Below are 14,585 nucleotides of genomic sequence, written 5' to 3' on the forward strand. Positions count from 1 at the left end.
CATATTTTATCTTTCTTCCTTAATAAACACTTGCTCTGCTCACCACATTCAGTTCATTTCTTACGATTTGGAATAGTGTCAACACAACTCACGGTCATCCAATTCCAAGAATAGAGGTTTGTTCCTTTCTTTATTTAAGATTTTAAGAAATAAATGAAAAAACGAGCCAATATAGCTTATATCAATCTAGATTGGTTCTTTTTTCATTTATTTAATATTTTAAGAAATTTCACTCATAAAGATGGATATATATATTGTGCATGTTCAATTCTTTCAACTCTCGTGACTTTATACAACTACTAGAATGTTACCAAAAATTAATATATTATAATTTAAGCCACAATTTGTAGCTCTTTAACAAAACTTTGACAAACTGCATTTTATTCAATTATCGAATAATAAGCTTTACAAGGCAGCAGCTTCGAAACGAGAGGAATATTCAGAAAGGGAAAGCAAATGTAAGGGGGAGATAACAGAGAGGCGCATATAAAGAAGAAAAGAAATGGAAAATTGGAGTAGTTGGCGGTGAAGAACAAGAGTTTTCCTCATTCTTAGTTTGTCTCACACCAAAGGTTAGATCCTTAATACCCCTTACAATTTTACTTGCTGTGTTTTAGTTGATCCATTGCTGGAATGAATATATTTACTTGCTACCAATCTCTGATCTGTTCCTAGCTTTTGCTTTTGACTTAGTAGTAATGTATACTTTAGTTACTAAATTTTAAACGTGTCATGCACTCATTTGATTAAATTATATATTTTTTTATATTTATATAACATTTACATTAAAATATGTATATTGATCAAATTAATTTTCAAAATTAAGAATAAATATTAATATATATTCAATATTATTAATATATATTTATACATCTATAAAATATTTATAATTTTAATAAAATAAAACTATTTTGTCAAAGAAAATAAAGACTAATAGATTTTTATTTGAAAAATAATTATTGGAATGAAAAAATCTATATTATTATTATTATTAAAATAAATATGTTATTATTATTATTATTAAAATAAATATATTATTATTATTATTATTATTATAACATCTACTGTTGTTTCAGACAAGGAATCTAGATGGGATTGAATAGATTTCCTTTAAAATTTACCAAGTCTTTGTTAATCTGAAATTAAATTCATAACCCCTTTAAATCAAGTTTTTCAAAAACAAAACTTTTCAAACAATGTTCATTAGCATGAAAAGTAATTGATTCAAAAAATAATATAATAGTTTGGATAGAAAAACAAATATCAATTCCAATAATAAAATTTATCACAAAACTAAGAATTGAAAAAGAAAGAATAAAAAATAAAGTTTACACTTGTTAAGTTCTCCAAAGAACCTACATCCGGTTGATCTAGCTCATACTAGATCTTCAATTATAAAATTTGTATCATACAAATACTATACACACACAAATCTCTATACCTAAATTTTTTCCTTGAACCCTACAAAGAAAAATCCTAAGAGTTGAAACCCTATCAACTTAACCTTGAAAATCCTATCCAAGATTAGATTACAACATATGAAAGAATTATTGGATTGAATAATCCTTGAGTCTAGAGGATAAGAAACTTTTCAAAGCTCTAACAGCGATGATCAACCCATGATCTTGAATGCATGATACTTAAGCATGTATAATCTCTCATGAAAAAAAATGTATAATCTCTTGTTGACTCTTTACAAAAAGGAAAAATAACATTTGCAAAAGAGTCACACTAGACAAAGAATAAGAGTGAGTATTTATATATTTAACTAAAATAATAAAAATAGATTTATCAGATTACCAAAACTTGTAATATATTGATTATTTCAATCAAAACAACCACGCTCTACATTTCGAAAAACGAGGTTATTGATCACAAATTAAAAACCAATTATCTCAATCAACAAAGACCAACCTTAACTTCTTAGACACAACGTAAACAATTACAATATTTGATAATTTTCAACTTCTAAAGTTACTTAAGTTTTTAGAAGCAATATAATAGACTACAAGAAAAGATAATTGATTATATTGATACACAAAGTCTCTTTTTTCTTGAAACAAATATTTTAGTCTATTAGATAATGTGATAATTGATTATCCAAAGGGATCTAGCTAAATTTCAACAAAAGTCTTTGAACTTAATTGTTCTAACACATTGTAATAGATCACATAAACTTGTACTTGATTACCTTATGCAGAACATGACTTGTTTGAGAGACTTATGGATCAAGCAACTTAAGAAACATAAATAATTATCCCTAAACGTGTAAAATATAAGAAAACTAATCTAAAGCACACAAGCCTAGCTAACACAAAGAATATAATGCCAAACACCTGTTAAATGTGTTTCGGCGTATGAAATATCAAAATCAAAACTAAAATTAAGATAAAAGAGTCTTCTGTCTATTTTATCTTAACCCTTTAATTCATCAGAGAAAAGATACATTGATTAATCTAAGGTTTGATTGGAAGGTAAGTAAAGCTTAACCAATAATTAGTTTGACTAAGGATGGAATTCAAATATTATCCAAATAATTTAACTTAATTTTAACATATTAATCATTTGTGTTCAACCATTTGATTAAAGACTCTTCAATTTATACCTACATAGTATTTATGGTTTGAATAAAATTAAATTAAAAAATAGAGTATACTCACATACATATGTAATAACTTTTATTTTAATTTTTATCCTTAATTATTAATTTTAAAAGTACATAATAAATATTATATTAAAAATTAATATGAAAATATTCTAAATTAGCATTTTATCATCAAAATTATATATAAATAGAATTAATGTTAGCAATTTTTTTTATTAAATCTAATTAGCTAGGAGCATTAAATTAAATTACATCCAACTACTATTACAAAGTTAAATAATCAATCTAATGATTAGAAAATTTCAGGTGAACTTTATTATATATGTAGAGAGGAGAGATAATATTTAACGTTATATATTATTGTAAAAAGTTATTATTTCTCACGAAATATATATTAGAGTAACTAATGTAAAAAATGAGCATAAGTAGTGATAAAACATTTAACATTACTACTTAAAATCAAAATTATCTAAATAAACATTTAATCATTATAATTGTATATTATATAGCGTTTTATGACTTAATATGAAAATTATCAAAATTATTTTTTTAATTATCAAATTATATACTACCTTCATTCTTATTTATAAAAAACAAGTTATACTATAAAAAGAAATAAAGATAATATAATATAAGATTATCGTAAGCAACATACTTTTGCATTAAATAAAGTTTTTAACAATATATATAATCATTGATTATTATGAAGCTACGGTTTCGATAATTGACAAACTTTTATTCAAGTATCTCTTACTATATATTTTTTTAATAAAAAAAGTATCATTTACTATCAACTAGATTTTAAATCCATGCATTGCAAAAATTTCTTTAATTTTTTTTATATTTTACTTAATACTTTTTAAAATATATATTTATCAATAAAGTTATTATTTTTAAAAATATTTATATTAAATTTGAGGAAGAAGATTATCTATATTCTTAATTAATTTCATTTATAAATGTTTTAAATGTGCTTATTGTAAAAAAAAAAAATTTAGAATTTTTGAATAGTGTGATTTTATTAATTAAATATGGTTGTTAATTATGTTAAAATGTTTATTTTTTTTAAAATGTTTGTAATCTCGAAAAAAGAAAAACTAGTTGGTTTTCTTATATAGAATCCTTGTATGAATAATATATACATTTTTCCTATTGTTAGGTTTGAAATGTTAGATGAGTGTTGGAGTCATGTGGTACTATTGCCTGAAACTAGGTTTAGTGGTTCTAGAACCATTTGCAATTTCTTTAAAAATATTTTCCGAATGATATTTCTTTTTCTATTTCAAATACTTCATACCATGTCTATTCAGTTATTGAACGTTCTTTTAATGATTTTGATATTTACAAAATTACTAACAGTGTACTTTTTGGAGAATGCTAATAAATTCAATTTTAAACAAACAATTAACAATTATAATTTAAAGTTATTAATATAAGAAGGATTACTATATATGTTTCAAACTTTATAAGGATTATTTATGATTAAAATTATTACCTTTGTCTTTACATGTAGAAAAGAAGATATTTTTTCACCTATATCAAGAGTATGCAAGCCATATTTATTTTTTGCATTTAGTAGGATTATATTAGTTTTTTAAACTTTAACATTAATAATAATAAAATATGCACAACGGTTAACCAACCCGTACAATTATTAATTAGAATTTATAAAATATATTGAATAATATTGTTTTGAAGAAGCATTCTCTCCCTATATTCACACCCCTCCTCCAAAGGTTGTTCCTCTACAAATCCTCTTTGAAAAACCAGAAATCCAATTGCCATCAGTGTCTTGAATCAACCCCCGACAAAGGCTCTGAATTTTTGAACAGTTTCAACAACAGGGTCTATGACAGAACATTCAAGCATATCACACAGATATGGAGAAGGAGTCTATGGATAGAAAGGGGTGAATTACATATAGCTCTGAAGAGAACCTATGAATGCGTCGCTTAGCTAGCTAGTTATAACTCTAGGGTTAGAAAAAGGGGAAAATGGAAAGACGACACATAAAATTAAAGGAATAGAGATGGACAAGGAGGAAATACTCACCTCCAGAAACACCTTGACATCAGCTTTGGATCCCCCATCTTTAAAGCTTTGATACTCCAAAAAGGAAAAAACATCCGTGTTGGACACTCATATATATGTCTCTGATATGTTCGAAATATATCGGAGAAGTATCTGATTTATTTTTAAAAAAAAAAATTTGTAGGACATAACTAAGATACAACTTCGATACCATTCAAAATAATTGGATACGACTTCGAATATTTTAATAGTATTATTGTTTAAACTTTAGTTAGGATTTTTAAAATAAATAAAACACTAACTTTTTCCTTTTCTCAAAATATAAACAAAAACATATGACACACCATTTGCCTCTTCTCTAAGCATGAAAACTGCTTTCTGAGACTTCTGGACGTTCTTCCGGGGAGTTTATTTTTCTGACAAGTGGGCCAGTTGGTCTCTCTCCACACAATGAATGCACAAACCATGCTTTTATTGAACATAATCTTTCCACCAACTGTGCTTGTTAAAACATAATTTGGATAGTTGGGGTGTTTTAAGTTTTAACAACTCTCAATATCATCATTTTCATAATTGCATTTTAACACCTGGCTTTTTTTTTTTAACATTCATATATACATTTTTTATAAATTTTTATTAACATATTCAGGACGTATTGTATTCTTAATTTTTTTAAAAAAGTATCATATCCTCCTATCCATGCCGAACATGTGTCGTATGGTACATTCGTTGTATCACATATCTAAGCTTCACAGCTCCCAATCCAGGTCATGTTATCATATTTTCATCCATTCCTAATATAAGCTAAGGTATCTATTATTAGTAAGGCCTAAGATATATTTTAATCCATTAAATATAGAAGTTAATCATAAAAGATGCCTCTTTACTATTTATCACCAATGTTCATAAATTAGGAATGTTACTCTTACAAACCCTCCTCCCTCTCAAGCATCACTCCAAAATGCCCTCTCCCTCTTCCAAAACAACAACAACAATGAGAGTAGCCCAAACAGAAGTGTCGAATAATGTGCTCAAATATCTTTCTAAGAAAAATCAAAATCAAAAGGAGAATGATAGCAAGTGCCATTTTGGAGGAGACAATGATCTTCCTTAGATCAAAACAACCCATCTCACACGCCTTCGCTGCCATGCACTTTGCAGTCTTCCATAGTTCCACGCGTTGACAACCGGAGATAATGCCGTAAGAGCAACATCACCTCCGTGACAAGCGGTCCCCTTCATCAGACTTTGGAAGTAACCATCCTTCATGGAGAGAAGCCTCTCCTTCTTCTTCGCGAAGTTGTGATAGAAGGAACCTAAACTTGGGCACACTTGTTGTCAAACACATAATCGTTCATTGTATTCCTCTTCGTACTTTCTTGAACAAACAAGAATCCAAGAACTTTTACTAAATGCAACGCGATCCGATGCGGAACTGTGAAAAGTGAAAGAGTGTTTATTTGTCTATCTATGTGGCTATTTGATGGCGGATCTCTGGGGTGGGGTGTGATGATTTTTATTTCTTGGATGTTGTTTTTGGTTTCTATAGATTATATTACCTTCCCCCATGAGTTTCTATAGACTTTCATTTTTTTTTTTCTTGAGTTATTCATGTTCTACAAAATGAAATCACACAAAGGGGATGGAGACGTTTTGGAGAAAATCATTGCTAATTAGTGGGAAAATGAAGTTTTCTGTAGGCTGAAAAAATGGAGATAGTATGTATAATTAGTGAAAATCTCTGCATTTCTTTAGTCTAATAATAAGATTTATTATTCCTTAATAGATTAATTATGATATCTGTCTTTTTAAACACATATAATTTTATTTAATAATTTAATAAACTCACTTAATTTGATCACAGAAACTATAAAATAAAATTTATTAATAATAAATAAATAATAAAATAGTTATCTTAAAATATTAGTACAGGTATTAAAACCTATTTCAACAATAAAAAGGGCTATACATGCAGAATTGGTACACAGATAATGAGTTTAAAAATTCAGTAGATGTGCACCAATTGGATGAAATGTTTTTCAGATATGTCTGAGTGTGACGCTAAGCATTCTTCTTTCTTCTGGGAATAAAAGAAAAATTATTTGCTGAAGACAAAAATATACAATATACATTCAAACTTGATATCTTTTTTATGTTTTTTAACACATGGTTGCTTGATTTGGTTTTAGTAAATGTACTTTGATTTTTGATTGATCAACTATATAATATTCTTTCCTCATTAGTTCTTGACCGATCTGTTTCCACTCTTCATTTTGTTGAAGAGATGTAATTGTACCTAGTACAAGAAAATCAAGGTCAAAGCATGGAGGCTGTGTCATCCGCACTACTAGAGCCAGTAACTAATTCTGTGTTGGATCTGCTTAAAAAGCAAGTGGATTACATCCGTTACAGGCGAAACTTTGATGAAGTAGACGAGTGTGTTAAGCAACTTAAACTTGAAAAGGCGAGAGTAGATCATCAATGTGACGAAGCTGTCAAAAATGGACACAAAATTGAAGGTAAGGCTAGAGAATGGTTAGGGAAAGTGGGTAAATTTGAGACAGAAGTGGAGAAGTATTGGAACGATGATGGCCACAAAAAGACACGGTTTTCCAATTGTTTATTTCCTTACTTTAGGCATAGACTAGGCAGACTAGCAAAGAAGATGGCAGTTGAGGGTAAAAAGATAACCGACGATTGCCCCAAGTCTGCTGAAATTGCCTATCGGGTAAACGTAACATCTAATGATGCCATTTTGTCTAATACTGACCTTATGGATTTTGGTTCTAGAAAATCCATAATGGAACAAATAATGGCAACACTTGAAGATCCCACTGTGAAAATGATTGGAGTGCATGGGCCAGGTGGGGTGGGTAAGAGCACTTTAATCAAAGCAATTGCTGAAATTGCTCGCGACAAGAAGTTGTTTAATGTGGTGGCTTTTTCAGAAATAACAGTCAACCCCAATCTGAAAAAAGTCCAGGAAGATATTGCTTACGTGTTGGGATTGAGATTGGAAGGAGAAGGTGAGAATGTAAGAGCTGATCATCTACGGAGGAGGTTAAAGAAAGAGAAGGAGAACACCCTCATAATCTTGGATGACCTTTGGGACAGATTAGACTTGAATAGGATGGGGATTCCACTTGATGGTGATGTTGATGATAATGATAAACAGGGTCTCAAAGGACCGACAAAAGAAAAATCTCTTGGTGATTATAAGGGCTGCAAAATTTTGCTAACTTCAAGGAATAAAAACGTATTAACTGATAAAATGGAAGTTAAGTCAACTTTCTGTGTAGAGGAATTAGATGAAAAGGATGCTCTGAAGTTGTTTCGGAAGGAGGCTAGAATACAGGGTGAAATGTCCCAGTGGAAACAAGAAATTGTTAAGAAGTACTGTGCTGGGTTACCTATGGCAATAGTTACAGTTGGAAGGGCATTAAGAGACAAGAGCGACTCAGAGTGGGAAAAACTTAAAAAGCAAGACCTGGTGGGAATTCAGAATTCTATGGAGATTTCTGTAAAAATGAGTTATGACCGTCTAGAAAATGAGGAGCTTAAATCCATTTTCTTTCTTTGTGCTCAAATGGGTCATCAACCCCTAATTATGGACTTGGTGAAGTATTGCTTTGGTTTGGGAATACTTGAAGGGGTCTACTCGCTTGGGGAAGCTCGGGGCAGAATATCTACATCAATCCAAAAGTTGAAAAACTCAGGTTTAGTGTTGGATGGAAGTTCTAGTATTCATTTCAATATGCATGATCTGGTTCGAGATGCTGCTTTATCTATAGCACAGAAGGAGCAAAATGTATTTACTTTGAGAAATGGGAAACTTGATGATTGGCCTGAACTCGAGAAGTGCACTTCTATTTCTATATGCAACAGTGATATCATTGATGAGCTTCCAGAAGAAATAAATTGTCCTCAACTTAAATTTTTCCAAATTGACAGTGATGATTCATCTTTAAAAATACCTAACAGTTTTTTTAAAGGAATGAAAAAGCTCAAAGTATTAATGTTGACTGGTATTCAACTATCAAGCTTACCATCTTCAATTGAAAGCCTATCAGACCTCAGATTGCTTTATTTGGAGAGATGCACCTTAGATCACAACTTATCAATCATAGGGAAGCTAAAAAAATTAAGAATTCTCAGCCTTTCTGGATCTCGAATTGAAAATTTGCCAACTGAGTTAAAGGACTTGGATAAACTACAATTACTAGACATCAGCAATTGTTCAATAGTCACCATGATTCCACCTAATCTTGTATCAAGGTTGACTTTGTTGGAAGAGCTGTATGTAAGAAAGTGCTTCATGGAAGTGTCGGAGGAAGGAGAGAGAAACCAAAGTCAAATTTCATTTATTTCTGAACTAAAGCATTTGCATCAATTGCAAGTGGTGGACTTAAGCATTCCATGTGCTGAAGTTTTTCCCAAGGAATTGTTCTTTGACAACTTAAGTGATTACAAGATTGAGATTGGGAACTTCAAAACGCTTTCAGCTGGAGATTTCAGAATGCCTAATAAGTATGAAAAGTTCAAGTCTTTGGCATTGGAGCTGAAGGATGACACTGACAATATTCACTCTCAGAAAGGAATAAAGTTGTTGTTTAAAAGAGTTGAAAATTTGTTGTTGGGAGAGCTGAATGGTGTTCAAGATGTTATTAATGAGTTGAATTTGGATGGATTTCCACATCTGAAACACTTATCCATCATAAACAACCCTAGCATCAAATATATCATCAACTCAAAGGATTTGTTTTATCCTCAGGATGTTTTTTCCAAGTTGGAATCTCTATGTCTCTACGAACTAAGAAAGATAGAGATGATATACTTTAGTTCAGGTACAGAGATTATATGCTTTAGTCCATTTACAGATTGCTCATTCACCAAATTAAAAACCATCAAGGTCAAGAAGTGTGACCAATTGAAGAATCTTTTCTCCTTTTGCATGGTAAAATTGCTTGCGAGTCTTGAAACAATTGGTGTTTCCAATTGTGGTTCTTTAGAGGAGATCATTAAAATACCTGACAATTCTGATAAGATTGAGTTTCTTAAGTTGATGTCTTTGTCACTTGAATCATTATCATCATTCACTAGTTTTTATACCACAGTAGAGGGGTCTTCTACAAACAGGGATCAGATACAAATTACTGTTACAGAGAATGAGCATAGTGAGATGGCTCCTCCTCTTTTTGGTGAACTGGTATGATAGTGCATATTTTTCCTTTAAAATTTTTAATTAGTTTGTGACTAATTATTTTTCAGTTGTAAATATGTTAATTGTGTATGTGTTTGCAGGTTGAAATACCAAACTTAGAGAACTTGAATTTAATCTCAATGAACAAGATCCAGAAGATATGGAGCGACCAGCCCCTGTCAAACTTCTGCTTTCAAAACTTAATAAAATTAGTTGTGGATGATTGTGATAATTTGAGATATTTGTGTTCAATGTCCGTGGCCAGCAGTTTGAGGAAACTGAAAGGCCTGTTTGTAAGCAAGTGTAAAATGATGGAGAAGATTTTTAGCACAGAAGGAAATAGTGCAGGCAAGGTGTGTATAGGTGTAAATAAGTAAATTTTTATAGTTGACTGAATGTTATGCATTTCTGTTTAGTTTGATTACCAAATAATGGTTTGTTTTCATCAAAGTGCAGGTCTGCGTCTTTCCTAAGTTGGAGGAAATCCATCTCGAAGGAATGGTTGAGTTAACAGACATATGGCAAGCTGAAGTGAGTGCTGATTCCTTTTCTAGTGTCACTTCTGTGAACATTGATAGTTGCAATAAACTAGACAAAATTTTTCCGAGTCACATGGAAGGATGGTTTGCGAGTTTGAACAGCTTGAAGGTTTATTATTGTCAGTCAGTGAAAGTGATTTTTGAAATCAAAGATTCTCAGCAAGCAGATGCATCTGGTGGGATAGACACAAATTTACAGGTTGTTGATGTATGTGGACTCCCAAAGTTGGAGCGGGTGTGGAGCAGGGATCCAGGAGGAATTCTTAACTTCAAAAAACTGCAGAGTATACATGTGTTTTCTTGTCATAGACTGAGGAATGTATTTCCAGCTTCTGTGGCTAAAGATGTTCCAAAGCTTGAAAATATGTCGGTCAGACGGTGTGATGGAATTGTGGAAATTGTTGCCTGTGAAGATGGATCCGAAACAAACACTGAACAATTAGTGTTTCCTGAACTAACCTACATGGACCTATATGAGCTATCAAGCATCCAACATTTCTACAGGGGGAGACATCCTATAGAGTGTCCAAAATTGAAGAAGTTGTCAGTAGGGAAATGTAACGAGAAGCTAAAAACATTCGGAACCGGAGAAAGGAGCAATGAAGAAGATGAAGCAGTTATGTCAGCTGAAAAGGTAAGTCATATAGTGAGACATAAATGGAGAGTGATATTGTAAGATGTGTGGCATACTTAAAAAAGATATAGCCCTGCTAAATATAATATGGATTATTAATTTAACGTCTCTCGTCCCCTAATCCCTCTTTTATTTAGAATTGAAGGGAATGTTTGATTAATTATTATAATTTAAGAGCATTTTTTAGTCTTGATGGGACCCCAGACTAACCAATGTGCTCCATCAGGGATAAGCTTCCTTCTTCATAGTTTACTATTTACTTTTCTTTTATTTTTCTGTAGATATTCCCCAATTTGGAGTTTTTGGATATTGACTTTGACGAAGCACAGAAGTGGTTATTGAGCAACACTGTGAAGCATCCAATGCACCGTTTAAAAGGGCTTAGGTTAAGTGAAGTTAATGATGGTGAACGTCTCTGTCAGATTCTGTACAGAATGCCAAATCTAGAAAAGTTACACTTGTGGTACGCTGAACATTTGCTTAAAGAGTCGTCCGAGTCACGTTTGGGAACCGTATTACAGCTGAAGGAATTGTTTTTGATTTCGTCAGAGATAAAGGATATAGGATTTGAACGAGAACCAGTTCTACAGAGACTAGAGCTTTTGAGCTTATATTGGTGCCACAAATTGAGGAATTTGGCTCCTCCCTCGGTATCATTGGCTTACTTGACAAATTTGGAAGTAGTGCAATGTGTAGGATTAAGGAATTTAATGGCATCCTCAACGGCAAAAAGCTTGGTTCAACTTAAGTCCATGAAGATAAACGGATGTCATGAATTAGAGGAAATAGTAAGCAATGAGGGAAATGAAGAAGCAGAGCAAATAGTGTTTGGCAAATTGATTACTATAGAACTTGAGGGGCTAATAAAGCTGAAAAGTTTTTGCAGTTACAAGAACTATGAATTCAAATTCCCGTCATTGGAAGTATTGATTGTGAGATATTGCGGAATGATGGAAAGATTCGCGGAGGGTGGCGCAAGAGCAGCAAAGTTAGAAAACATAGTTAGTGCTAATGAAGAAGGAAAAGAGGAAGCCAAATGGCAGTGGGAAGGAGACTTGAATGCCACCATACAAAAAGTTTGGGAAGATAAGGTACTTATTCATTTATTAATGATTTAAATATGTTTTTGTCCATAGTAGTAGGTATATGTTGAATTTGTCCATATGATTTAAATATGCCAGTCTTAAACTTTACCTTTTTATACTTGAGATTTTAAATTTTAATTTTTATCTTAATTGATCTTTAAATTTCAATCCGTTTGCAAATAGATACCGTGAATTTTAATTTTGTTTCATTTTTTTGTTAAAATAAATTATTTTCTATTGATCTTAAACTTTATTATTTTTGCAAATAAATATCTTACACCTAAATTTCCTTTTAATTGTTCCTTAAAACTTATTCGCAAATAAGTATCTTAAACCTTAATTTCATTCTAATCGGTCATTAAAACTTATCCATTTTACAAACAAGTTAGAGATAAATTATTTATCATAAATGCCACACATTCTTAATCTTTTTATTCTATTAATTTGTTACAATCCATTTAATTTTTTAAAAAAATAAAACTAATAAATGATTGTGATTTAAAATAAATAAATAAGTAAATAGTTACAATTTCTTCTAGTCTAACTCAATTTAAGATAAAAAAAAAGACTATTAAAAAAATATATAGATAAATTTAAGTAATTGGACTTAAATTTATTTTTAATCCTTACAATTTATAATTTTTTGTTTTTCACGCTTGTAAAATTATTTTTTATTTTTAGTCATTTGTTTTATTTTTCATTCTTAACACTTTAAATGATACTTTTTTATTTTTAAAATGCTATTTAAAGAACGTTAAGAATGAAAAAAAAATACAATTTGCAAAGATTAAAAATTGATTATGACTTAGATATGTTTTGGCTTTTGTAAATTAGAGTTTCTAGTAAGTTTATTTTTCTAATTTTAGTGTATGTAAGTTTGTGTTTTTTAATTTGATCTGGATAAAATATTTCTTATCTTTAATCCATTTAAGTTTGTGTTTTTTCAATTTTAATTCTTATAAGTGAGAAAATCTTAATTTGTAAATTTTTAGTCATTCTTGAAAACCCATAAAAGGCCAATTTTTAATCATTTTCATTATTATTCTTATCATTATAAACAATTTTATATTAATATTGTATTAAAATTTTATTTTGATAACATTATTACTTACGGCTAATTTGATAACACTTTTATACACTATTTTATTAATTAATCGTCTTTTTATAATATAGAACTATTTTTTGCATTTCTTAAACCCGTTTCAAATTTATATCCTCATTCTGGTATTGGAAAACTCGTAGAATATGACTTGAATTTGAAAGTTTTTCTTGTAGCTAGATCTTTTGTTCAGATTTTTCTATGAATTTTGTGTTTTGTATTTTGTGATTTTTTTCTACAAATTGCTACAAATTTTTTCCGTTTCATTTTTTTCTTGCAAAATATAGTAACTGATTTATGACTAATCTATCTATTTGTTATAATGTAATCGCGAGCTGTGAAGCTGACATATTAGCCTTTTGTATATAATGTCATATTTTGCATGCACAGTTTTTGGAGTCTGCAAGTACTGAATCATATCTTAGTCTCAGAGATAGCCCACTACAAGTGATATGGCTTGACTCACGGCGGATCCCAAAGTGGTGCTTCAGTAACTTGAAGTCTTTGACTGTGGACGGATGCCAATTTTTAACAGATGTTGTCATACCCTTCTATTTACTTCCTTTCTTAACTAATTTGGAAAAATTAAAAGTCCGAAAGTGTGGTTCTGTGAAAAGCATATTTGACGTGAAAACAGCTATGGGATTGGGAGCAGCAGCCTTCCCTAGACCTCTCCCTTTTCCCTCAAGAAATTGACTTTAGAGAGGCTGCCAAAACTGGAGAATGTCTGGAATGAAGATCCTCATGGAATTCTAACCATGCAACTTCTACAACATGTTATTGTTGAGAAATGTAAATGCCTTACAAGTGTGTTTCCGGCATCAGTAGCCAAAGATCTTGTGAAACTTGAAGATCTATTTGTGCAAGACTGTGAGGAATTGATGGAAATTGTTGCAGAGGATAATGCAGATCCAAGAGAAGCAAATCTGGAGCTTACGTTCCCTTGTCCCTGTGTGATCTCATTGAAACTACAAGGTTTGCCCAAGTTCAAGTATTTTTACTACTGCTCACTGCAGACACCTACCGAGGATGAAATGGTACTATTGTGTTACTATTTTGTCCTTACTGCATAATCTCATGCCTTAAAATTAAATATAATTGCACTACTTTATTTTTATTGTTCAATATGAGTGGTATGAACAATCTCTTAAAATTAAAATGTGAGAATTTCACGTACATTGCTATATATATATGCCGTGTTCTATCTTCTATACCTATTAACTCCCATTTTTCATATGTTTTACATAAATAAGTAAAAGAATACACTTCAGGGTACATGTTGCATTCATGATACAACAATGACATTTTAGGTTTGAGCTTTATTCTTATTAATACAGACAATTACATAGAATCTTACACACGCCATTTTACTTTATCAAATATCATGTATGG

At 30.7% G+C, this 14,585-nt stretch overlaps 2 protein-coding genes across 2 annotated transcripts in view; both read left to right on the plus strand.

The window, feature by feature from the left end:
- On the plus strand, positions 1–13,978 carry LOC114418380 (disease resistance protein At4g27190-like). Its single transcript, XM_028383688.1, has 7 exons — positions 1–116; positions 404–572; positions 6,919–9,842; positions 9,938–10,189; positions 10,293–11,009; positions 11,291–12,100; positions 13,584–13,978. Exons 3-7 carry the CDS (start codon positions 6,960–6,962, stop codon positions 13,887–13,889), a joined length of 4,968 nt encoding a protein of 1,655 aa, XP_028239489.1. The 5' UTR covers positions 1–116; positions 404–572; positions 6,919–6,959; the 3' UTR covers positions 13,890–13,978.
- LOC114418383 overlaps positions 13,871–14,585 on the plus strand; it is a 15,221-nt gene continuing 14,506 nt past the window's right edge. Inside the window, exons 1-2 of the mRNA XM_028383691.1 lie at positions 13,871–13,972; positions 14,081–14,230. Of these exons, the coding sequence (XP_028239492.1) occupies positions 13,952–13,972; positions 14,081–14,230 (171 nt within the window). The 5' untranslated portion in view covers positions 13,871–13,951. The remainder of the gene's footprint in view (positions 13,973–14,080; positions 14,231–14,585) is intronic.

Source organism: Glycine soja, chromosome 7 (genome assembly GCF_004193775.1).
Source record: "Glycine soja cultivar W05 chromosome 7, ASM419377v2, whole genome shotgun sequence".
Lineage (NCBI taxonomy): Eukaryota > Viridiplantae > Streptophyta > Magnoliopsida > Fabales > Fabaceae > Glycine > Glycine soja.

Bases quoted from the DNA above. Each gene is read 5' to 3' on its own strand.
- LOC114418380 (XM_028383688.1), top strand. From the start codon at position 6,960: ATGGAGGCTGTGTCATCCGCACTACTAGAGCCAGTAACTAATTCTGTG. The intron at 9,843-9,937 runs GTATGATAGTGC...ATGTGTTTGCAG, and splicing joins CTCCTCTTTTTGGTGAACTG to GTTGAAATACCAAACTTAGA. The intron at 10,190-10,292 runs GTGTGTATAGGT...ATCAAAGTGCAG, and splicing joins AAGGAAATAGTGCAGGCAAG to GTCTGCGTCTTTCCTAAGTT.